This window comes from Apostichopus japonicus, chromosome 2 (assembly GCF_037975245.1).
Source record: "Apostichopus japonicus isolate 1M-3 chromosome 2, ASM3797524v1, whole genome shotgun sequence".
In the NCBI taxonomy this organism is placed as follows: Eukaryota; Metazoa; Echinodermata; class Holothuroidea; order Aspidochirotida; family Stichopodidae; genus Apostichopus; species Apostichopus japonicus.
In genome coordinates, this window is record NC_092562.1 from 10,170,685 (window position 1) to 10,195,960 (window position 25,276).

The following is a 25,276-nucleotide window of genomic DNA, read 5'->3' on the forward strand; positions in this document are numbered from 1 at the left end:
GTATCACGTTTCATTACTGTCTGCATTTTGTAGCGACAAGAAGAACAACAGTTCACTTTTTTTTCACAGGACAACACACGGTTTGGGGCGAGTCTTCAATGCCTTTAAAAATCGCTTGACCTATATGTCTCAGGGTGGAAGTCAAAGATAATTGAGTTTTATTTAACGCTTGTTTTGATATGACCTTTCATGACAGCATTACTGGCTTTAACCTCTCATACGCTGCAGAACTTGTTATTGAAAATTAAAACTAAACTGGACATTTCACAACCTGGAGTATAGCCTCAGCCATTAAAATTTATATCAAATATAGTTTTTTCGTGACAAATCCAAACAAGGTGATTTTGTTACATTTCATGATTGGAAATAACTTTATCTACACACTGCTGAAGTATGTCACCAACCAGTGAGTTAAAACACCACTTTTTCTATGATTTTTCATGTACATTTCTGTAGATCAAATGTTGCCAGTGTGTCACAGTGTCACTTGTGTTGTATTTAAAGTTAAAAATCAAGTCTATTATTTATGTTTCTATATGAATGAAAACCTGATTTTTCTCAGCTGGCACACAGAAGAAGTAAAAATTACAGATGCATGATATAATTTTTGTGTTTTAATATATTTACAAAAAAGAAAAAAGAAAGAAAGAAAGAATTTCAAGTCAATTAAATAGTAAAATAGTGAAAAGAATTCAGTGATTACAATTGTAAATTTTACTTTGTGAATCCACTCCTGGCCTTCGCATAAAGGTTTATGCCCCTACCTAAATCAGTCTGGGAATAAATAATTTGTGCCCCCTCCCCCAAACCAGCTGCCTTTGAAATCCTGCAAATGCACTGCTTTAACCTCTAGCATGGTAATATTACAAACCCTGTTAAATTAGACGATTCCATACACCTCAAAAAGGTAAAATGCTTTGAAGATCAAAGTCTCAGGCTTGATAAATCAGAAAATGTGTGGTCATTATTTAACAAAGTAAGGGACCAATAATTGCAACCTTAAAGAATAAAAAAAAAAAAGCTAAAAAGAACAAAAGAAGAAAAACTATGTAACTTTTTAAAGATACTAAAACTAAACCACAAAACAAACTGTTTGGTTCTCCTGTTGCATCTCATATCCAAACAATCTTTCCTGACAACATTAACATTAAAATATATTACATACATTTTGAAATCTGTCAAAGTCTCAACCTTGATAAGAGATAGTTGGACACACATCAGTACTTTTTTGTTTCTAAATGATAAGTGTAGTAGCAATTCTAAGTTTGAGCACACAGTATGACACAGGTGGACCTCGGGGCAAATTTTCTGCAGCCTAGGAGAAGGCTTTTCAAAGTCGTATTTAATGCGGCCCGCCAAACCATATTTACAGCGGAAGGGAAGACATGGAATATGTAGTATTCGGAGTTTGTATACATATACATCCAATCTGTGATTGAATATTTCAATTTAACGGAGGCACAAACCATGCCATTATCATTGGCCTATGTGATGGAGATGTAACTGTCACAAACAACATCCCCAAAATAGCCAAGAAAAACCTTATTCTACTTAGGAAGTTAGGAGATATCACACAAGTCTCAACATAACATCATCGAGCCACACATACTTCACTTGTTTATGTACTTCTCGATATATTCAAACGTATAATTTTTGTAATGGAGACGGTTTTGCAAATCTTGTATCTGTAAGATTTGAGGCTCATAATACATGACCTAAATTTGGTTGCCTTGGTTACATTGTCAACACTGCTAATAGTTTACCTTGTAAAAATTGGAGGTAAAATATGTTTGTAGCTTATGTTTTAGTGCCAAACACATTTTTGGAGTCCTGTGCTCCCATGGGCACACCTCCCTGGATCTACTCTGCAAGTAAACTTTGTTTCTGAATGAGCTTGAGAAATAACCTCAAGTTAAGTTTTACCCTTCCATTTCTTGACGATGTACAGCCAATCAGCTGAAAACGACCCATGGTTTTGGTTATCCCAAATCTTTAACGTCCCTTCTGTGAGAAATTAAGAATCATATCTTTCATCTTTGCAGCTTGCCTTCCATTCACTAGTAACCTTTTGCATCATACCAAAGAGCAACATATGCAAACAGCTGCAGCTCCATAATAACTGAATTGGCAAACAAAATTCTTGGTTACATCTGACACTAGAACACAGGTTTCAAGGTTTGCAACAGAGCCTGGGAAAACAGACCATTTATTCTAAAACAATAGCCATGATACAACCAAAAGGTAGCTTCAAATCACTTAATTGGATGTTTCTCTCGGAATAAATATCCACCTCTTGGCTCTATAGACCAAACTGCCTAGTGAACAATACAAGTACTTTATCTTTCCATAAAAGAAAGCCTCCCTCAAAATATCACATATATACTTCACACACTCTGGCTCTTCATAGTAACCATTGACTAGTCTTTAACTGTGAGGAGTATAATTAGTTTATCAAATCCTGTTGTTGATGATGATGGTACAGATTGGCAGACACACAGGAACATTCCAGTCATTCATTTAAGAAAAAAAAAAAAAAAAAAAAACAGCAAAATTTCAATCCCATGATACCTTTCATCACTAAGTTGGATGTTTCTCTCGGAAGCAATATCTGTCTCTTCGCTGTATACAGTAGACAGGGATGAGCCTGGGGGAAAAAAAATCATGAAACTTTGCAAAAATTGCGGTATAGGCTCCAGTTTGCGCATACTACAGTGTGCTAGGATAATAGTTTTTGAGCCGAGGTAGAATAGAAATCACGGATATTCGGCGAATTCGCGGAAAATTTCATGCCTGAGTAGACCATTCTGCCAATTCCAAGTATACAGGTACTGTAGCTTTGCCTTAACGAAGGACGCCCTCACACATATCAAGTACTTGACGCTCTCTGAGAGTCTTCAAAGAAATCCATGTCTAGTCTTTAACTGTAAGGAATCCCATCCAATCCTGATGAAGATGATGATGATGTAAACATTCTCTACTTTGTCCAGCTGACTTTAGGAATGTCAAAATGTTCTGTCAGTTGGTCGAGTTTATGGTTGAATTCCTGTCGAAGAAACAAGAGAATGCTGTTGTTCAGTACTTTTGAACACTATTTAATACATAAATATGACACACTGGATTGACATGTAAAGGAATAACTTATCCAATACCGCATCACAAGATTCTACGCAAGATGGTCAAGTTGCTACAAGAGAGTAACGATGTATAGCCATCATCTACACAGGAACTATAGTATTCAATGAGAGAAAGAAAAAAGAAACCCGGAGCCTTCAAAAAGTGCTACACAAAATTTGAATATTAAATTATTCCCTGGAATCGCTAGTGATACCAATATTATAAACAGTTAAAAATAATAAAGGTACCCAGGCTACAAAAGGGCATCACTTTGCAAGATATTGCTAAATGAATTTATAAACTGCACAACTAATACTTCTGAATATGTTTTTACAACATATTTCTTTTGAAACTTCAACAAACTGTTCAAGTATACATTCCACCTCACACAACAAGGGAAACCATCCATTTGAAAGAAAGTCGTGTCTGTAAAAACCTGTGACAGTTCACGTTTGAAACTGGTTAAGACGAAACAGGTACAGCGACTACCAGTTCGTCATAACCCAGTTTTTTCTTCCTGTATAAAACAACGACCATCGATGCGTAAAATAAAACCCTGGAGATTGATGTCTACAGTGTGTTTGAGGAAATACTATAACTTCTGCACAGGCGTTTACTGTAGCTGCTGACGAACCAACCAAATTCTGATGAGATACTTTGAAGGATGATTTTTTAGGCAAAAGCCTTTTCTCTGTATCTTACAGACCCGCCTACGTCTTAATAGTACTGGATCACTTTTCGAGAATTAGAGAAATTATTCTCTTGTTGGATGACTTTTATGGTAGAATTTTAGTCTCCTTGTGTCATAGTCCAAGAAAAGAGGAAAAATTTGAGTGTTGGTAAATTTTTTATAATTATTCTGCTGAAGATATTCACCTTCAAATGTGCAATAACTCTGGAACGCTCCTTTAAGGCTCAATCAATTAAGATGTTCGCTCCTCGGTGCAGGCACGAATGTTACTGTTTTTAATTCATTGTTTGTTTCATTAATTTTAATAACTCAAATCAAAAACATGTTCTTTAAGGTAACGGTAGAACATCCTGTGGACGACATTCAACACCATTTGTCCTTGATATTCCTTGATAAGTTTGCTGCACGAAACTCTAAACATGTCATTTGAGGGTGATAATGATCTTTTTGTTTTTCATAGTGAGTTTTGTGTTGCGTCCGAGGAACTGACCTACAGCATTGTACTGTGTTATATTTATAAATGAATAATGGAAAAACTGACTGGGAATCGATTTAGAAAAGTGGAAAAGGAGCAAAGAAAAAATTTATGGCTGGCTAGAAATGGTCTGTGTGTGTAGATTTAAAAGGCCAGTCACATTAATTGACAAACCTCAGATGTTTCCAACTGTCATTTCTCAAAAATCAAAGTGAGATAGAAATACGACTTGGACCGGTAGCGTTTTTTTTTTTAACTTAGTCTACGGGACATCAAAAATTAAGACTGAGGCTAAAGGCATCCTTCAAGACATGTATGCCATAAAGTTACCATCTCGAAATCTTGACCAAACTTGCACATGTATAGATAATGAGCACTCAATGATGAGCCTACTGATTTGTTAAGACTATGAAATATCAACATTTAAAATTCTGCCTTCAAAGTCATCCTTCCAGCTGTAAAGGGGTGATCGAAGGGGTGATCGAAGGGGTGATCGAAGGGGTGATCAAAGTGACACTAATTAATGTATTAACATCATGAACTTCATATTTTACCTCAACATGATCTTTGTGTTTCTTCTGTGCTTTTTCCAGGATTCTTTCCTCTTGCTGTATTCGAAACAAAAGATGAAGATGCTGTTAAAGTCTTTGGTTACATTAGTACATAAGTTGATGGAATGGCTTGAAGTAAATAGGCGCACTGATGTCAAAAACCCCAGGCATCCCCCCTCCCCCCAAACAACCAAAGAAAGCCATTAATGTTACAAACAATAGGCTATGCTTTGCAACGTTTTTTGTTTTTATTCGAACCTGGGCTTATACCATTACTAATCATTTTAATAATGAGCATTGCTTTTGGATGACACTGTATGCTTTCTACCCGCCCCCCCCCCCACCCTCACACAAATCTCCCGAAACAATGTCAAGATTCAGTGTATTTTCCTCACGTGGAAGCCTACTAAAATGCAGGGCTGAATTTAAAATGACCAAAGTTCTTGCAGGACAATCATATACTAGTTATCCTTTCCGTCATTTGTGGCACAAAAAGTACTTCCAAGTTCCTATAAACAAACCATTCAAGCCATCCATTATAGCAGGGCCTTAACCAGAAATAACAAAATAGGCAAAACATACAATTCAGGTCTAATTTCTAATGTAAAGTAGGCTACGCTTGAAAAGTAACACTCTCGTGACTTTAAACATGTCATTCACTGTACAGCTGTACTTCTACCAAATATCGGTACGCATGAGAGTAATTTCATTAAACTTTACAAATGCAACCTAGATATCTACAGGTCTATATGCAACCTAGATATATGAAAATGATTCTTATTGATATAATATCCTACATATAACATGTATTAATAAATTGGATTTCTCACTCTCTTTTCCTTCACATGATCAAATGCCTTTTGTGCTGGTGTTCTGTTGTCAGGTATCGTCTTTGTACTGGTATTTACTTTTGGCTCATTTGATATCTGCTCAAGGTAGGCTTTAGCAGAATTCTTCTTCTTCTTTTTCTTTGATCTGTGGAGGTAAAGATTTACACCAAGATATGAAATTGAGAATTGGGAATGAAAAATGAAAATTCATGCCTTCTTGTTATTAGTTTGCAGAATACGTATTGATCTTGATATCACAGCCTTAAGGTTAAGGCAGCGAATTATATATCCAGTATTGCATGGCAAAATGCTATAGGAGTTTTGGCATACAGGAATCACAGTGTGTTATAAAAGACAAAACTTGGGAGACTTAAAAACTGTTACCCAAAATTTGAACACTAAATTATCACTTTTAAGGTGAACAAACTTGGGTGCACTGCAAATTTGATCACTAAATAAAAGTCTGTTACTGTCTTCAAAAACAAATTACATTCTCCAGATGTCTACACAATCCACAGGTAATTGTTGACATCTCAAGCAGAATACGTGTAGTAGAATAATGGAGATCCAAAAGGTATTGCATTACTGTATTTCTTCACCAGCGTAATTCTAGTTGTTTTTTGAAATACTTTTAATGCTTTTCGATACTAAACTTCCATAAACATATACCGCACATCACTAACTTGATTGGTCAACCTAAACTTTTTGCAACCAAGCAGAGTTACACGTTTGATAAGTTTTAATCCATTTCAGATATATGCTGATCAAATTGTGTATTTTTTAAGCTTTTAACACCCTCCTCCTCCTGTCTCATCTAAGACTAGTAAGAGGCTCAGGGCAAACAGAATCCAAAGTCAACGGATGTATACTTCGGCCTACACTACAGTTAGCTTATCATCGAATGTGTCAATTTAGGGGTATGAAAGAACTTGACATCGCAGACATTTTTTGGTCAAATTCTGCTCAATTGTACGTTGCATAGGCACAGAACAATCAATATTTTGAGATTATTACATTTCTGAGGAACTACACATATGAAAAACCCATGCAGTTGAGTGATTTGGACTTTTAATTGATTGACATCATAAATGAAATCCTTAAGTGCATCAATTATGAGCCCACCATGCTACTAAAAGGGTTAGGCCTACGCATTAATCCCATAACTAGGCCAAGGCTAGTAGTAGCATACTACAACTCATGCCATTTGAAACATTTCAGATGCAAAATTTGAAACTTCATTCCCATAGCCTATTAACTTATAAGTATGACTGGCCAAGGCCATAGCGAATTTTCCCATATAACTTTATAAATTGGGCTACGGCAGTGTAATATTTCTAGCTCAGCCTAGCAACTAACTTACTTATCTGAACTTACAGTAGTATTAGTAGTATAGTACTGACTAGCTTTAATTAGGCTAGGCATAAGGTAAGGTCTACACTGTTAGTATTAATCACAAGCATATCCTAACTAAGGATAGTTATGTGTGTCACGGCCTAGGCTGGGCCGATTCGTAAGAATCTCTCGTGTGAACGAGCATCAATTCTCACTTTTTGCTAAAAACGTCGACACCTTTGAGCTTAAGTGCTCCACCAGCAGATTGGTATGGTGAATCTGACATGTTCACGATTTCGAACCTCAAGATGAGTGTAAAAATCTGTAAATTGGGTCTGGATAGCTTTGTGTGTCGCGTTATTGCGTAGTATCAGACATGTATTGGGAAGTGTTGATGTTTACATTAACTTGGAATACTGGCATTCAATCCCTCGTCGGCCTGTGACGATCGATGAACATACTTATTAGTCGAATCATAGAATAATAATTGATTGACTATGAAACAGTCATGGTGATACATATTTGAAGGTAAGTTGTATAAGTTTTGGAGGTTCCTTTTTTTGTTACGAACCGTAATTGTAAAATAAAGAACGGTAAGGGGCAATTCGAGAGATAAGTAGCCTAAGTAAAAGTTAGGTATTCATCCGAATATATATATAAATATCGCACAACTACTTCTTTAGTATTGTCTGCTGTACGCTTTGTAATACTTTTAAATTACACGCGGTGCGTAGGAGAGAAAGAGAGAAAAAATATTTTAGGGCCTAGGCCTACAGGCTTAATTGACAAAATGTTTGTATAATTAACCATATCCCACGGCCTAACTTTAGAATCCGTACGATATGAATGGGAAAGCTTACTAGGGGCTAGGAATTAGGGTTAGGAAGTAGGGATCGAATAGGGTTAGGCATAGGGGTTAGGAAGTAGGGTTAGGAAGTAGCCTAGGGTTAGGGGTTAGGAATTATGGTTAGGGAATAGGGTTAGGGGTTAGGAATGATACAGATTCTAAATTAGTACCTATCCTTCTCCCACAGTGCTATGGATATAGAAACATGTCTCTGTTCTTACATATTCCTCAGCCAAAAAAAATTCATGTAATGTGACAGATGTAATTTCCACAAGGTTTAATTGATTAATTAACAGTTACGTCTAGGCCCCTAGGCTAACTTAAAATAAATATCCCCTGCATTTATTTAACACTTTCTTACTTTTGGCATGAATTACCTTGTAGTTAATGTCCTTTCTTCATAAACAATTCACTACTGTGGTACACTAGTTGTGGTACAATTATAGAATACCCCATCTTTCAGGTCTCTTTTTCGGGTTGAGTAGCAGTCATGGTTGTTTAATTTCTCCTCTGTGATTCCAACTCCGGTATAAAAAAAAATCATCCCTTTCTAATAAATGATGATTTCTCCACAGCATGTTTGACACCATTAACAGTATAAAGAAGTCTTCCCCTAACAAGTTATGATTTCCCCACTGTGACGCTGACTCCAGTAAAAAAAATTGTGTTAGGAAGATTTGCATATCTCAGAAGCGTTTATAAAGTAATATATCAAATAATGCTTTCTCCACTGCAAATTCGACTCCAGCAAGAAATGGTAGAAAGTGCTGGGTCCTCTGGCCTAGTCGTATTTGAAAGGAACTATTCAGGGCTTCATTGGTTGGAATGGTTATGTCATCTGTATGATGACAATGATCATAAAATAATATCTTTACAGTTTATAGCGCTTTACATAAATGAATATCTCTTAGGTGGGCCTAATGTTAGTACTGATCCTTGTTCAAGTGGTTCATGTAATCTAAGGGCAAATTGCAGTAGTCTATCATAGAAAAGATATCCAGAAGTCCCTAAGTTCCAGGGACTCTCCCCAGATTGAAAGTGCCTGACAAACTTCCAGGACTATTCCCAAATTTGCAGAAGGCCCTGTATGGTTTAAACTAGGACAAAATACTCGTTTCTGGTAAATGCCTTACAGAAATGTGGGCATTTTGATACTAATCCTTAATATAATAGCACCACTAAACACTCGGATGCCCTCAAATTTCCACCCCTCCCTAAAAGACTTCTTGTGTAAATACCTCAACGAAACTATCATGTTCCCAAATTTTGTGAAAAATCGTATCTATATATATATACAGTAGGATTGTGAAAACAGCTCCAACAATAAAACAGTTTCTTCAAAAAAAAAATTGATGGTGAAACAGAGATACAGAGTGACCCAACAATTTTGCAATTATATCTATACCTTTTCTTCATTTTTCATTGAAAGGGAAACATCTTCAGAGAATTTGCTGCTAGGGCAACCATGGATATGGGTGACTGGACAACAAGTTCATCAGCCGAACCCAGTGCATATAACACCCCATCGACAACGCCAACGCCAACACCGGTCAAGAAGACGGAATACATCTGCCGATGGGACGGCTGTGGACATGAAGTTGATGCCAGTGCCGACCTCGCAGACCATGTGACTTGCAACCACGCTCAAGCTCAGATCAAGAAGAATGCTAAGAAGTTCATTTGTCTGTGGGACGGCTGTAAAGTCTACAATACACCATCCCTATCGCAGACTTGGCTCTTGAAACACGTCCTGGACCACTGTGGCGCTAAGCCGTTCCGGTGCCTCTTCTCGGGCTGCAATCAGAGCTTCCGAACTCAGAGCGGACAGGAGAGACACGTCCAGTCCCACTTCAGTGCCAGCGAGCAGCCTAGCCCCCAGCAACGGACATCCAGGAGCAAAGATGACAGTCCGGGCAAGATCACAAAGAAGAAGAGGTCTCGCATGAAGAAGAGACTCTCCTTACGTAAGTTCAGAGTGCCAGATAGATATGATCATAAGAGACGTGTGTGTCTTACAGTATTTAAACAGTAAGTCAGACTTATTGACATGACTTGGTATGTTATTTTACAATGCAAGTCACATGTCAGCACTCAGCAACTGTCAGTGATAGTACATAGATGGAATCATTAGTGTAGAGAAAGTCTTTTGCCCTTGCAAATTACCTTTTAGTTTCTCTACACAGTACTGTATATGCAATATGTCTGTTGTTTGGAATCTTTCATATAACTGTTTGCTACTGACTGCATTCATTTCAGTTCTTTCTGATGTTCCTTCGGCAAAACCAGTTGCCTTGTATACATGTATCAGAATCAGAATCATGTATCACTCTAAGTACATATTATAACTAGACTTTGGATTGTGTTCACAGAGGAAGGAAGATGTACCGTGATCTCTCTCCTACTGATTGAGATGTTAATGTAGACTCTATTTTGCTCAATTCTTAAAGACCTTCACTGGCTAAGAATTGCGGACCGAATCAACAATAAAATTCTTGTCCTTGCGTTCAAAGCAAGGAATGGTTTAGCCCCAGTTTACCTACAAGAGCTTCTCCAAGAATACAGACCTAGCAAGGTGCTTCGTCCAAGGGTACAACATATGCTATCTGTTCCTACTGTTCGCACTTCCACCTATGGGGAACGTTGCTTTGCTAGGTCAGCTCCACAGCTCTGGAACAGTCTCCCCCCTTAAATCTGAAAAACAATCCAGCATGTGTCAACTTTCCAGAAAGAACTCAAGACGTTCTTATTCATGAAAGCATATCCATTTGTTTTATAACTGTTGTGTCCAGTTTCGGTACTTTGCTCCTGCAGCGCTTCTGAGCAGTTTTTTTTTTAACTGGATAAAAGCGCTTTACAAATTACAATATATGATTTATGATTATTATTTTCAGATAAGCCAGAAGATTTCTTTGATACTGGAATGGTGGATATTTTGCATCACAAACTTGTGGAACTGAACAGATCTGCAAGAATCCACACTGATGGTGGTGGACTTGACGCAGTCTTCCACAGCAAGGTGAATGACCATTCCATATTCGAAGGAATCTGCTAGAGATGGATCGATGATGGCACAAGGGATGAAACTACTTGTTGTGGGCAAACTTTGTAATGGATCGTGATGTAGATTTTACTTGTGTATAGGCGGTGTGTGGGGGAAGGGAAGGAGGTGTGTTGGGGAAGGGGTGGGCGTGTTGGTGGTGGTGTTAACAAGGAGCAGAGGATTTTTCCTGGAAATTTACAGCGAGGCAATTATCTGTCGAGGACACATTTTGCTGCTGATTCCCATTGGTAGAATAAATTGGACTGAAAGTGACGAAGTTGTAGGGGGTAGGGGAAAGGGAAGGGCAAAGGGGGGGCAAGTAACTAGGGTGGGGTTGTCGTGGTGGAGTGGACATAGAGTTTTTAGAACTGTCTCCTTGCCAAAGGGTATAGTTGGAGGAATTTCAACTTCAAGATTCCTCATATTTACACTGTATTGCATTTCCATTATTTGCAGTTCTTCATGTAACTTATTAAATTGTAAAGATCTAACTAACAGTGTAACGCAAATTTAGCAATTACAACATTCAACTCATCCCAGGCATTCTACAAAAAGTCATCTTTGGGCCTGACTGAGTAACTTTTTATGTCCTGATTGTAGTGAGAATTGCCAACATGGTCATCGTAGTACTGTGCAGTGATGAGCTATAGTATCGTTTATTTAATTAAATCGTAACCTTCGACAGTCTTAAAGGGAATGAAAATTAGCTGGACGTTTTCTTGTGTTTTGTATGCTATTGAACATGAATTCATCACAACATTAGTTCTATTCCATGGAGTCATAGAGGTCTTATTATTCTTCTCAGAATAACAAAGAGGTTATTATTTTCTTCCAGTTCTGAAGGTATCTTGTACCCTCTGGTACCTCTTTCTAGCTTTGTTAGTTTTCCAAACAAATTCCCTTCAACCAAAAGACCATAGAAAATAAATTGATGCTACTTAATGTAGATTAGTTCATCTGGGGCATAAGTTATAATGTGCATTACAGTTGGGAGCAGTAGAAACAATCTATAGTTTTGGCATACATTTGTTTTCTTTCATTATGGTGATTTTAAGTCAATAATCAGCCTTTTGTATTCACCCAACACTTAAATTACAAATCACCTTTGAAATGTCACTACTTACAAATTTTTGTATATTTTACATCTGCAGATTGTTGGCAGGAGAAAAGGAATTGAAGGATGTAAGGAGGTTTTGCTCACTTGGCAACCAAGTGGTGTGTAAGTACTATAAGACTAAGACCTTTTTTTTGGGACAAAATCCTCTATTTCCAAGTTTTGTCACAGTAACACGCTTCTCGTCATGTTTCTCTCTGGCAACATGCATGTATTGTAAAACATTGGCTTGTCACGGTACCCCATTAGTAAAACAACACGTGTGTATTGAGAACATCGGCCTGTCATGGTACCCTGTTAATACAACTACACGCGTGTATTGTGAACATCGGCCTGTCATGGTACCCTATTAATACAACGACATGCTAGTATTGTAAACATTGGCTTGTCACGGTACCCCATTAGTATAACGACACGAGTGTATTGTGAACATCGGCCTGTCATGGTACCCTATTAATACAACGACACGCTAGTATTGTAAACATTGGTATGTAATGGTACCCTATTAATGTAAGGACCCTGTGTATTGTAAACATTGGCTTGTAAAGGTACCCCGTTAATATAAGGACCCTGTGTATTGTAAACATTGGCTTGTCATGGTACCCTATTTATACAACGACACGCTAGTATTGTAAACATTGGCTTGTAATGGTACCCTATTAAAATAACGACAAGCGTGTATTGTACCTACAAGGGTTTTGTACTCTCACAAATACGTGGCTGCTTTGGATTGTCTTGCCCCCCATGATTGCCTGCTTTAGCGTCCTGCTTGATTGCCTGCAGTTTTCATAGGTATTTTCTAGGGCATAAGACACAGCGTTTTCGTAGTTACTGCAACTTAACATTAGGCTTGCGTTTACCACTTACAATGTGAATCTATGAACATTTTAATGTTACACATATCCACAATTCTCACCAAGAGGTTTACACGCAAAATGTGATCACAAACCAATTGTTAAACTTTGGGTCATATTAAAGCAAGCAAAGAGCCTAGCATAATGGTCTCATGATTCAGTTAGCCTGTCCATGCAGCTTATGTAATACAATTGAGAATATTAAGCAGGCTATCTACTTTGACCAAATGGATCAAGATCATTCAATGACAAAGTTTGCAGCATTTTGAACGAATATATTTGTAGTATCGTACTTAAACATAGATAGAAACATTAAAGTTGCTTGGCAGGTGTTGACGCCTTAACATAATGAAAAGAATGAGATGAGGTCTTGTCGCAAAATTTGCTCTTCTGTATCGTAGCAAAATGAAGTTGTGTGCGTACTGTGGCATCAACATATCTTTTTCTTGTTACTTTGTTTATGTTATTATGTTTATTTTTGTATTTTTCCAAATATCTCAAAGCTGCCACCAGCACAACACTATATATATTTTATATTTTTTCTCTGTTTTTCCTTATCACTTTACTCTCTCTGTACTTATGTGATTTTTGACATTTTTTTTGGGTTTTTTGTTAAGGGTCCAGACTCGAAAAGTTTCTACTTACTTCTGGTTCCTCCACTTCCATTATAGCATATTTTGAACTTTGTTTATTGTTATTTCATCATAATGTGAGTAAATTACTCATTGACTCTGTTACTGTTTATATATATGGAAAGTGGAAAATAAACTTAAAACTTGAAGGATCCTATTGCTGTCTGCATTGTGCGCCTCTGTCACAAGATTGTTTCAACCACACCGATGACTCACCTGTGTCGTTTTACTCATTTACTATCTTTTTGTTTTAATCGCAGATTGCCAAATAAATGGGTGAAGGAGGAAGATTTAGATGAGTACAAGGAACAGAAGGTTCCCCTGTGCAGCCTTCCCAAGGATTCGGCCAGTAACGTGTATCCCGGTCTGGTCGGAAAGACAGCACACGAGAAACAGCGTAGAAAGTAACACAAATATTGAGCGGTTTTTAACATTTTTTTAAATAATTTCACGATCCCAATTTTGACAACCAGTACCTTGCCACCTGTCAAAATCCGGTTGCAAAAATATCTCAACTCGTACTCTCCAATCGGGTCGACGACTTTCGCAAGTAGTTCCGACGATGCGAATAGCATTTTGCGTATAAAGATATTAAGTGTCAGAGACCTGTTGGGCTGAATGGAATGTATCACTTCAAGTTGAAGTATGTATGGGACTTTGATTGAGTAGTAATAAACCTAATGGGCTTTATCTGACATATTATGACTGTGGAGAGTTTTGAGTGACTTTTGACTATGAGAAATGGGAAAAACAAATTGCCAAATTGTGCCGAAGACAATAACAGAAGTTAAGTATAAAGCTGGGAGTTGCACCATTGTGTTTGTTTGATAAGTAATATAGTGCTTAAAGCACTATATTACTTATCGAAGCCTCAGACTTTGTTAAAATGGACAATACATGGAACAGATTGTTTCATTTCATAATAATCTAGAGGAAAAAAATTGATATTGGTGCAATTTTTTTTTGGGTAGTGTTTTTATAAGAATGTGGTATAAAATTGGATCTCAATGGAGGAATTTAAAACCAACTTGGTTGGGGTAACTTAAAATGATAGATACGAGTGTGTGATATGCAGTATGTGTAATATTTGTATCAAAGTGTTTCAGCGTTTTCATTCCCCATGTGACTGGCCGTTTAGTACTAGAGGACAGTGTGGGTGAGGGGAATGTTTAAAAGTAACATAACAAAAAACCATGCAATGACTGTTTTAGTTCCTGTGATGTGATAATGTTACTCATTCTGCTCCATTTGTTTAAAATAACCAAAGCAATATTTTTATTTTATTGTGAATTTTTTAATGACGTCATCCTCAAATAGAAAATGCTGGACTTTTGTATGAAAGGTGTGAAGACAGATCAGCTTATCCAACAGAAGGTTTCCATTGGTTTCCAAGGGGAACAACCCCCCCCTCCCAACCCCCTAATATTTGTTTTTGATGTTACCAACATAAGAATGTGGAGATACCAGGAAAGTTTGTTTTCAGTCAATTGGAAAACTTGGGACTTATTTCTGAACCTTTTAATGTTTGATAATCCCATATTGTTCTGCCTTGATGTAAATTTCAATTTTGTAGTTAATAGTATCAACAGATTCCTCATGTCAAATATATTTGCATAACAGGCATGTTTATGGAATGAATTTTCATCAACATTGCAATTTCTTTCCTTTTTTTATGATTTGTATATTTGGTGATATTTTGAATAAAGAAATGTTGACAAATAATGTACTTTATATCTTCTTCATAACCTTTATTGTCTTCAACTCAGGATAATTCAAAATATGCTTTTTTTTTGTTCGTCGAAATTGTTAATATTAAACAAGCTCCAGATTCTTCGATATTTAATTTTGCATAAATTGGTCATATATAGTTAATTGAATACTCAGTTTTGGACACTACAATTTGGAATTGATAATTGTCAGTCTTCAGATATATTTTTTGGAGGGCCCTTTACCCTTAATATATCTCCCCTCCCACTACATCCACCTACTCCTACTGTACCCCCTTTGACCCTCCTCCTATACCTTACACGTATCCTTTTCCTAGCCCAACAAATCTTTAATTTCGTAGTATCTGAAGAAAGAAAAAAATGATTCTGACAAATTTTGGTCTTTCACACCTCTGAAATGTCACCATTATTCCAAACAAACAAGTAATGTAAATAGTATTTTATTGTAACACATTTGTTGTTGTCATTAGCAGGGTTGCAGTTTAGATGATGACAACAACAGCTGTTAACTTGGAAAGTAAACTGAACCCCCACCCCCTCCCCCTGAGACGAGTCCTGGTCACACACCCTTTCCATCCTCTAGCAATGTCTGGTAATACTAAAATATGGGTATCTGTCCATCTACCCACACTCACTGTGGGCTCAATAAACGAAACGTCTTTCCTGTCATCCAGTTCATACCTGGTACACACCCCCATCTATCCCTGTACCCCCTTCTTCCCCTCCCACGCTGCCCTCTGGCGCTACACAATATTGACAACCTAATATACTTTTGCTGCTTAGAAAGTGCCAACCAAAAAACTAAAATTCGTCAGTACAATTATAGCCAGGTCAGGAAATTCCGGTGTCTGAACGCCCATACTCCCCTCTGGCTTAATTAACCAAAGGCTTTGCCTGTAAAGGTGAAGCGTTTTTAACCCCGGTAAGACCTATTTTCTGCGTTGGTTCTGGTGTTACTGGTGCCGCTGGTGTTACTGGTGCCTTTGGTTCTACTGGTGCCTTTGGTGTTACTGGTGCTGTTGGTGTTACTGGTGCCGCTGGTGTTACTGGTGCCGCTGGTGTTACTGGTGCCTTTGGTTCTACTGGTGCTGCTGGTGTTACTGGTGCCTTTGGTTCTACTGGTGCTGCTGGTGTTACTGGTGCCACTGGTGTTACTGGTGCCGCTGGTGTTACTGGTGCCTTTGGTTCTACTGGTGCTGCTGGTGTTACTGGTGCTGCTGGTGCCGCTGGTGTTACTGGTGCCTTTGGTTCTACTGGTGCTGTTGGTGTTACTGGTGCTGCTGGTGCTGCTGGTGTTACTGGTGCCTTTGGTTCTACTGGTGCTGCTGGTGTTACTGGTGCTGCTAGTGCCGCTGGTTTTACTGGTGCCTTTGGTTCTACTGGTGCTGCTGGTGTTACTGGTGCTGATGGTGCCGCTGGTGTTACTGGTGCCTTTGGTTCTACTGGTGCTGCTGGTGTTACTGGTGCCTTTGGTTCTACTGGTGCTGTTGGTGTTACTGGTGCTGCTGGTGTTACTGGTGCCGCTGGTGTTACTGGTGCCTTTGGTTCTACTGGTGCTGCTGGTGTTACTGGTGCTGCTGGTGCCGCTGGTGTTACTGGTGCCTTTGGTTCTACTGGTGCTGCTGGTGTTACTGGTGCCTTTGGTTCTACTGGTGCTGCTGGTGTTACTGGTGTTATTGGTGTTACTGGTGCCGCTGGTGTTACTGGTGCCTTTGGTTCTACTGGTGCTGCTGGTGTTACTGGTGCTGCTGGTGCCGCTGGTGTTACTGGTGCCTTTGGTTCTACTGGTGCTGCTGGTGTTACTGGTGCTGCTAGTGCCGCTGGTTTTACTGGTGCCTTTGGTTCTACTGGTGCTGCTGGTGTTACTGGTGCTGATGGTGCCGCTGGTGTTACTGGTGCCTTTGGTTCTACTGGTGCTGCTGGTGTTACTGGTGCCTTTGGTTCTACTGGTGCTGCTGGTGTTACTGGTGCTGCTGGTGTTACTGGTGCCGCTGGTGTTACTGGTGCCTTTGGTTCTACTGGTGCTGCTGGTGTTACTGGTGCTGCTGGTGCCGCTGGTGTTACTGGTGCCTTTGGTTCTACTGGTGCTGCTGGTGTTACTGGTGCCACTGGTGTTACTGGTGCCTTTGGTGTTACTGGTGCCACTGGTGTTACTGGTGCTGCTGGTGTTACTGGTGCCGCTGGTGCTGCTGGTGTTACTAGTGCCGCTGGTGTTACTGGTGCCTTTGGTTCTACTGGTGCTATAGGTAATTTGTTATGCATGTTCCCACACATCAACAGTTTGTTGTACATTCTGTACAAAGGATTAAACTCGGCGTTTTGGAAACACATGGCGGCCACTTTGTCGCACTCACAAACAGCATGAGCACACTGGGGATTTGCGCCAGACAATAGTCTCTCGAAAAGACCGTAATTTACTGGATTCTCTGTCAATAAAAAATGAAATTTTTCAGTAACGGCAGTGTAAATATTAATAAATGGAAAGGTGGCGGTGAGGGGTTGGGGTTGGGGGGAGGGGTTAAATGAGAGGTGGAGAAGTTGAAGTTCTCTCTTCCTCTTCTCTCCCAAAGCCGCAAGTTCAATGTCTGATCTTTGGAATGTACACTAAATCTTATTTCCACTGGAACGGTTTTACATATAGATATTCGTATTATCTGGCTGTGAAACAAATTGAGTGTCCCATTATAACCCGCGTGTGTCCTCCTACCCTTATTTCTATATGCCCCGGCTAACGCTCGAAATTGTACGACAACTCGGAAGCAATCATACACTATTACGCTAGTTTTTACCGTGTTTTCATATTTATGACTAGCGCCACTACCTTGTCATTGTACGACGGTGCTGAAAGGATAGTCCAAGGGGAACGTTTATATTTGATTGATGTAAGAGGATCATATTCTAAGCACATTGGTAAAATTTACACGCAATGCCTATACAGCTTCATCGAGGTATGGATAATTGAAATTAACACAGGTTGTACCATAAGTCAATCTGAAGCAAAAAGGTGTGACGTCATAGTTGCACATTTCAGCAGCGAAAAGTTTTGTTTTTCAACTATTTTCCACTCAATTATTTGACATTGGATTGGATAGGGTTATAACTTTACCTAATTAGATGTAATTTTAACCAATGAACTAACGACTGATATGCATTCCAATTTTGAAGTGGGAAATTGGATTGAAGATTATATAGACAAGCATCACATAATGTATGCTTCAAGTTCACTTTGGGAACAAAACGTGTCAACTTCAAATACGGTTATCTGGAAAACGGTACGTAGGAGTTGCCTGTGTTGCACGTTCTTTTACAATGGATTTTGTATCCGTCTGTATTTCTATATTTAGGATGAGGGGGCATGCATGTGCCTGCCACGTGGTCAATTAAATGATAACACCTTTTCCTGCTGATGAAGATTCTATATAATTTACAAATAACGGTGTGCAGTGGCGTAGCCAAGGGGGGCGTGGGGGCGACAGCCCCTCATGAAAGCTTGTTGCCCCCAGTCGCTCCCACTGGGATTTTAGGTGTCGAAAAAAATTACATGTGCGAAAAATATATCATTGGTCTGCATGGTCTCGAATCTTCATGATGACCACTCATGAACGACCCTTCGACCGCGGACCGGCAGTAGGCTATAGTTGCTGAAAAACCGGACGTGACATAGCGCATAGGCCGGGTTTTCACTTCTGGGACGTACCCTGATGCTCTTAAAACCGCTAAAAAAACAAATTTTCAAGAAAGGAGATAATACTATCGCTGAGAATCAGTCTATCACCCTAATAATGTTTCAGAGGGATGTTGAGGAAACTTTAGAGCAGCTTACAAGCATAGACGTCAATCCTGGGGTGGGGGCGGGGGGACACGTCCCCCCACATTTCGATGGGTGGGGGACACACTATCAAATGTCCCCCCACACACACGCACACATTTGTTGTGTCGTGGCTCTATTTGGTTTGGGCTTACACATCCCAGGCTTCATATCATCGAATATTAGAAGTTCAGTTCTATGAAAAGTGACCGCGACTTTTCACATCGGTATGACCTGCAACTTTGTCTGTGTGTCGCGACGAGCGAAATTTGAGATTGAAACCACAAGCTGTGTGCGGATAACGGTGCGGCCTACAACTAGTTCAAGAAGTCATGGCACTTCATAGCTAGAGCCAAAGCGTGTACATATTTGTTGTTTAGTTGTAGATGGTGTTTCACAGACGGTGCCCGTTCCTTAATATTGGGGAATTGAAATAGGGAGCATATTCCGTAAAAATTAAGGCCATATGAACTTTATTACAGATTTCCTGAGTGACGAATTTGTAATTTTCTCCCGAAATCACGCAACTAGATGGCTGCTATCCAGCCTGGCAAGTGCCATCTCCAGCGATCTGGCAGGTATTGAAATCTGAAATTTTCTTGGTACGCTGCGCGCCAACCGATGGTGGCGCTCCGCTAAGATAGTACTTGCGGCCGGAATACTCGAATCGATTGCGTCCCCCCACGTACCAAATCGGATTGACGCCCCTGCTTATAAGGCCTGGTAAGTGTCATTTCCGACGATCTAGGAGGCTTTTTTAGCTAAAACTTTTCGGTACGCTGCGCGCCAACTCATGGTGGCGCTCCGCTTAGATAGTAACAAGACGTCCTCCCAGGAAATGGTCAAGCCCCTCCCAGCGCTCCCCCACTGAAAAAATCCTGGCTACCCCACTGACAACATGTAACTTACTTGTGAACAGGGTTGACATAGAACTGCAAGTTATTACTCATGTCTCATTCGCAAAGGTGACGACGGCAAGTCTCCTTGACCTATGACCCGACTAGACTACTAGACTATCGAAGTTCATGGGTTGTATATTTTAGTGTTTGATTTACGACGCCTTGCAGCGACATCAAACAATAATAACACGTTCGTAAAATCACTAATGCAAGATACCAACGATTTTTAAGTGTCATGTTATATATCATGCAAATATCGCGCTCAGACACGTTGGCATAGAGACAGGTGCACCGGATTATCGTCCCATTCCCAGATAACTGCGTTTTCGTGAAGTTATGCATAAGGAGAGAGGGGGAGGGGGGGGAGGGTCACATTGAGAGGGTGGGTGAGCCCTTCCTTGATCGCGAAACTGGTTTATTTTAAATGTCTTATTACACGTGCGTATATTTGAAACGGAAAATTGAGTATGTTTTTCAAGCTGTTGAGTTTTTTTGTGGCATTTAGGTGAGGTATATTGCTCATTCACAGTGGGAGGATGCAAGGCTACAAGTTTGCTTACACCCAGCAATGAAAGTACCTAAAGAAGAAACGTTGAAAGTGAAATCGATCGGTCACACAATGCAAAGTTAATTTCTTATCTGAATATTAATCATCTCCCAGTCTTTCATTTTTTTACTTACTGCAAGTAAATTTGACGTTCGGCGTCCCACAGTTGTCTGATCTGTAGCTGTACCATCGAACCTTGACGTCCAATGAAGAGGCACAGAAACGGTCCGTAACGATTTGCTTGTAGCATTGGTCATGGAACATACAACACCTTCAAAGTAGAAATGAAATAAAAATGAAAGGAAATGAATTAAAAATGAAATAAAAATGAAATGCAGTGAAGTGAAGTGGAAAAAATTGAAATAAATAAAATGGAATGGCATGGAACGGAATGGAATGGAATGGCATGGAATGGCACGGCATGGCATAGCATAGCATGGCATGGCATGGCATGGCATGGCATGGCATGGCATGGCATGGCATGGCATGGCATGGCATGGCATGGCATGGCATGGCATGGCATGGCATGGCATGGCATGGCATGGCATGGCATGGCATGGCATGGCATGGCATGGCATGGCATGGCATGGCGTGGCATGGCATGACATGGCAAGGCAAGGTACGACATTGAATGGAATGGAATAGCATGGAATGGAATGGAATGCAACGGAACGGCAAGGAGTGGAACGGAAAGGAATGGAATGACATGGAATGACATGGCACGGCATGGCATGGCATGGCATGACATATGGCATGGCATGGCATGGAATGGAGTTGAAAATGAAGTGACGCTTGGAAAAATCTACAAAATGTCAAATATCAACCTTAGGGATGAGTGAGAGCGGGTGTTGTTACTTTATGCAATTCAAGGCAATGTGCGTGATATCTCGATCATAATAACAATATTTAAAATACAATACAATTACGTCATAGTGACAACTGACTACTGAAAATTAATCGGTAATCAATCTCTCTGCGTCTAAAATAAACCACCAGGTAAACCGATACATTCTCAGAATTTTCATTTGCCTTTTTTTCCATTTTCCTCTTCAATCTCTCAGAAAGTGCACTTTGGAGAGTCAGCCTTCTCCATTAAAAGAAAGAAGTCTATTGGTGGGCAGAACTAGGTGAATAAATCGGAATTGAATGTATTGCACCACTGGCCTCTGAGACAGAGTGTCATGGAGTACAATAAACACTGGACCAGTCCTGTTCGGTTATATTATTGAACCTGCATGGCAGCCCATGTCTAGGTGGCAGTTCGTTTTTCGGCTATATTTGTGTGTGTAGATATTTCCTTTAAATGAATATGAGAACTTAGGAAATTATCGAACAAGTCTTCGTTAATATTCCGATTGTCTTCTTCATCTGGAATCGAACCTCGCCAACTAACGGGGATACTGTAGATTAAGCCCCAATAAAATGTGAAATTTGTAACATTGAATTGACAATTAAACCTTTCAACGGATAAAGGATTACCGTTTCGGTCGAAAAGGTCTTAAAAGTACATTTGATTTTTTTTTGCGGGGGGGGGGTGGTGGGGGGGGGGGTTGGAGGGGAGGGGGGAGAATTATGCAAAATGAAATCACCATTCACTCGAATGTCAGAATTATTCCATAAAATTTGAAGACCGTAACTATCCTTGAGATATGCCTACGAAATATAGTACCAATGCTTGAAATGCAGAATTTGCCTAACGATTTAAAAAAAAATGTTTCTAACATCATCAGGCTTACAACTGCAGTTAAAATAAAATTGAACTGCAGCCATACATATTTACAAGTTGCATCGCAGAAAATTTATCCAGGGTCCACTGAAATCACCGCAGTAACGATGAATCCACATACAATTGAGACTGTTAACAACAAAACTGTATCAACATCGGTAACTTTCAGACCCCCAGAACTAAATGCTTAAAGTGGTGTTTACTAGAGGTTCGATTATTATAAACCGTATCCAGCGATTGTGGCAAATCCAACGCAAAAATGCAACACTAAGCTTGTGTTTTCACAAATCAAAGAAACCAGTTAGAAAGGACTGTTTCGTTTTAGTATACCACGTTTGACTTGAACAAGGAGCTCAGGAATCTTTTGCCAAAATAAGTCGCTCGGAACTGTCTGGGACGGGGGTTAAAAAGCAGGGTTAAGATGAAGGTCACCCTGTCGACCCCATGTAAAAAAAAAAACAGATACTAACAAACAGGCATCTTTTAATCTGCTAAACAATTGTGATATTTCAAAAGTAATCAATTTTGTCAAAGAACCTTATCAATACAAAATTGTCCATAAATCTGCCTGAATTTATGATCCACATGCAAGCAACCGAGGTACTACTTAGTTATTTTCTTTATTCCTCGAGTAAACAAATATGTCCTCTTATAATGGTTGAGTTTCAGAGAAGGAGAAACTGTCAGACATGGAAATGATAGTTTATTTGTGTTTAGAAAACTCAAGAGGAGAGCGTTATACTTTCATGACCCCTGAATCCCCTGGTCACATGTAAGCAAAGTCATTTTAAAATGATGAAGGGCAGATGATTTTGTCGTTGGATTGTGGCATTGAATCACTCTCGGTTGCTTATATGAATTTAACGGAAGATACTTATGGTTGAGTTGTTAGAATTGATTAAAAACAAGGGATTAACATTAACATTTAAGCATGTACCGAAGAGCCCACGTCCTCATCCGTTTAGCATTAAAGGCATTGAAGACTCGCCCCAAACCGCGTGCCGCGCTCTGAAAAAGTAAACTTTCCGTTGCTTTCAAATGACGTTTTCTTCTTGTCGCTACAAAATGCAGACAGTAATGAAACATGAAACCTTGTTATCTTTAATCTAGACCTGAGATGTCTACGCTGCTATGTACACTGTGTTGTGAGTATTGACCGTAGCTGTATGTACTGACTGTACACTAGTGTCTAATTACCGACGGTAGCAAGCTGTGTGTGTATTTTCTGGGATCGATGGTGGTGTCTAACACTTCTGTTACACCTCATTCGAAACTAGGTCAGATTACCGACATGAGACGTTTCTTTGTGCGCGAGTCTTCATACCCTTTAAAGAAGCATTCCAGAGATAGGTTATAGCATTGTTTGAAAGGTGAATTTCTTGAAAACCGAAATAGCCTTCTATTTAAGCAGTACTAGCACTTTAATGTTAGGACAAAAATGTTCCCCTCCAAAAGACATTCTTTAAAGGGATATACTCACTCGTCGGTAGCGTCTAGAGGTTCCCCTCCTCCGCCAACACCACAGAAACAACCATAGTTACCATAATCCAGGATAGGACTTCTGCCAGTTGCGCATTCGATGGTAGTAGCAAACTGCGAAACAAGTCTAGCGGGAGCATGACCTTCCTTCAGTGCTCGCTGAGCAGACGGTGAGAAAGTGTCCCCATCTTCATCAAAAATGACTGTATGATGATTATGATTATTTTTTTTTATAAATTAAAAAACGAGAGAGAAACAAAAACAAAACTTGAATAACCAAGTCTCTTGTGTTTTGCATATTGCATATTCATTAATACGTTTGATATTATCGGAGTCCGTTACTCTCTCCGTGTGTTAAAGAACCATAGCCTCCATTGCCTTCAAATTTGCCAGTTCAGATATCAGCACTCCAGAGAAACAAATTCTAGTCAGCGAATAGAACCTCAAGTAAAGTACCATCAGCAATAGTTTAGTTACTTTTTTAACGGCGTGTTCCTAAATTGAGACATTATATTTTCAACTTTTACATTTACCTATATCTATATATGGAAATCAGTTTATAGTGGATCAAAAACTTGCAAAATAGTCCATTTGAAACGTTGAGCACATTACATCGCGCTACAATTCAAGGAAATGAAAATATGCTATAAAGTCAGAGGTCACCCATGATCAAATTTCAACACGCATTTGATTTTACTGCCACTGTAAAAACAGGTGCACACCGAGGCATTTTATTAGTCGATCAATGTCTAGGAATAGTTTTTGACGATCCCAGCCTCTAGGAAAGTAGTTTGTAGTTTGGTAACTCAATCAGCAATTTTTAGCATGATAAAATTTCGGGTCCTTCGAATGATGACCTTTAAATCTTTCATCGTTTATGCAATTTACTTTGATCTATAGGTTGGGAACGATTATTGTTTATGTCAACGATATATAAATGGAATAACCATTTCTGAAGCGAACAATCCTACAACTCACCTTTTCCCAACACAGAAAGAATACATAGTACAACGATGAAACCACACAGACTTCGTTCGATTCCAGCCATAGTATCATAGGTTTAGTCTGGTATAGCTAATATATTGTGTACGTGTTATACTTGGGTTGTAAGGGTTGTTAATAAGTGTTTACCGTCGTGAGAGAATTATGCTCCGTACGAACACATCCCTATCGGAAATATCATTTATTGATGATTCATGTGCAAGCTTTAAATTTGCAAGTAGTTACCATGGTAACAGGAAGAGTCTAATTAGGGAGCCGCTAATTTTAAGGGGACTATATTAAGGTAATACACAAATTCCTTCCGTTTCTCTACAAACGCATCTGGCATTATGTCAAAAAGAGAAAGAATAAAGTTGACGTCATCTACTAAGAATAGTTAATTTTGTAAACACAAATGGACCTGATGTCTCGATCCTATAAGCAGGATCTTCTTCAGGGGTTGAAGAGGCAGGCCCTCAGCCTCTGAAGAAGATCCTGCTTATAGGATCGAAACATCATCAGGCCCACTTACTTTTACACATTCTCTTACATCGGCTCTTTAATAGATAAGAAGTTTGCTAACAGTTTTTGTTTATTTTAAGAACAGTTAATTAGCACAATTCTCACCA

General features: G+C 39.2%; 3 protein-coding genes across 4 annotated transcripts; 1 reads left to right on the plus strand and 2 right to left on the minus strand.

Annotated features, from left to right (window-relative positions):
- Window positions 1–602: 602 nt before the first annotated feature.
- LOC139977413 (protein FAM32A-like) lies at window positions 603–7,343 on the minus strand. The gene is made up of 4 exons (XM_071986725.1): window positions 7,209–7,343; window positions 5,662–5,806; window positions 4,835–4,888; window positions 603–3,043 (listed from the first exon to the last, which is right to left on the minus strand). The coding sequence occupies exons 1-4, from the start codon at window positions 7,277–7,279 to the stop codon at window positions 2,975–2,977; spliced, it is 339 nt and encodes a 112-aa protein (XP_071842826.1). The 5' UTR covers window positions 7,280–7,343; the 3' UTR covers window positions 603–2,974.
- Window positions 7,344–7,381: 38 nt separating this feature from the next.
- Window positions 7,382–15,206, plus strand: LOC139977406 (zinc finger protein AEBP2-like). The gene is made up of 5 exons (XM_071986710.1): window positions 7,382–7,521; window positions 9,270–9,804; window positions 10,732–10,856; window positions 12,032–12,099; window positions 13,741–15,206. The coding sequence occupies exons 2-5, from the start codon at window positions 9,306–9,308 to the stop codon at window positions 13,886–13,888; spliced, it is 840 nt and encodes a 279-aa protein (XP_071842811.1). The 5' UTR covers window positions 7,382–7,521; window positions 9,270–9,305; the 3' UTR covers window positions 13,889–15,206.
- On the minus strand, window positions 15,205–24,947 carry LOC139977393 (uncharacterized). 2 transcript variants are annotated; one of them, XM_071986693.1, is made up of 4 exons: window positions 24,645–24,947; window positions 23,668–23,869; window positions 20,596–20,732; window positions 15,205–17,633 (listed from the first exon to the last, which is right to left on the minus strand). In XM_071986693.1, the coding sequence occupies exons 1-4, from the start codon at window positions 24,712–24,714 to the stop codon at window positions 16,081–16,083; spliced, it is 1,962 nt and encodes a 653-aa protein (XP_071842794.1). In that variant the 5' UTR covers window positions 24,715–24,947; the 3' UTR covers window positions 15,205–16,080. The 2 variants fall into 2 exon arrangements, with proteins under 2 accessions (XP_071842794.1, XP_071842801.1); XM_071986700.1 differs by lacking the exons at window positions 23,668–23,869; window positions 24,645–24,947 and adding an exon at window positions 22,242–22,615.
- Window positions 24,948–25,276: the final 329 nt, after the last annotated feature.

Bases quoted from the DNA above. Each gene is read 5' to 3' on its own strand.
- LOC139977406 (XM_071986710.1), top strand. From the start codon at position 9,306: ATGGATATGGGTGACTGGACAACAAGTTCATCAGCCGAACCCAGTGCA. The intron at 9,805-10,731 runs GTAAGTTCAGAG...TATTATTTTCAG, and splicing joins GAAGAAGAGACTCTCCTTAC to ATAAGCCAGAAGATTTCTTT. The intron at 10,857-12,031 runs GTGAATGACCAT...TTACATCTGCAG, and splicing joins ACGCAGTCTTCCACAGCAAG to ATTGTTGGCAGGAGAAAAGG.
- LOC139977393 (XM_071986693.1), bottom strand. From the start codon at position 24,714: ATGGCTGGAATCGAACGAAGTCTGTGTGGTTTCATCGTTGTACTATGT. The intron at 23,870-24,644 runs GTGAGTTGTAGG...ATCATCATACAG, and splicing joins TCTTTCTGTGTTGGGAAAAG to TCATTTTTGATGAAGATGGG. The intron at 20,733-23,667 runs GTGAGTATATCC...TCTACTTTGAAG, and splicing joins CCTCTAGACGCTACCGACGA to GTGTTGTATGTTCCATGACC.
- LOC139977413 (XM_071986725.1), bottom strand. From the start codon at position 7,279: ATGTCAGATTCACCATACCAATCTGCTGGTGGAGCACTTAAGCTCAAA. The intron at 5,807-7,208 runs GTGAGAATTGAT...TTACCTCCACAG, and splicing joins GTCGACGTTTTTAGCAAAAA to ATCAAAGAAAAAGAAGAAGA. The intron at 4,889-5,661 runs GTGAGAAATCCA...TTTCGAATACAG, and splicing joins ATCATGTGAAGGAAAAGAGA to CAAGAGGAAAGAATCCTGGA.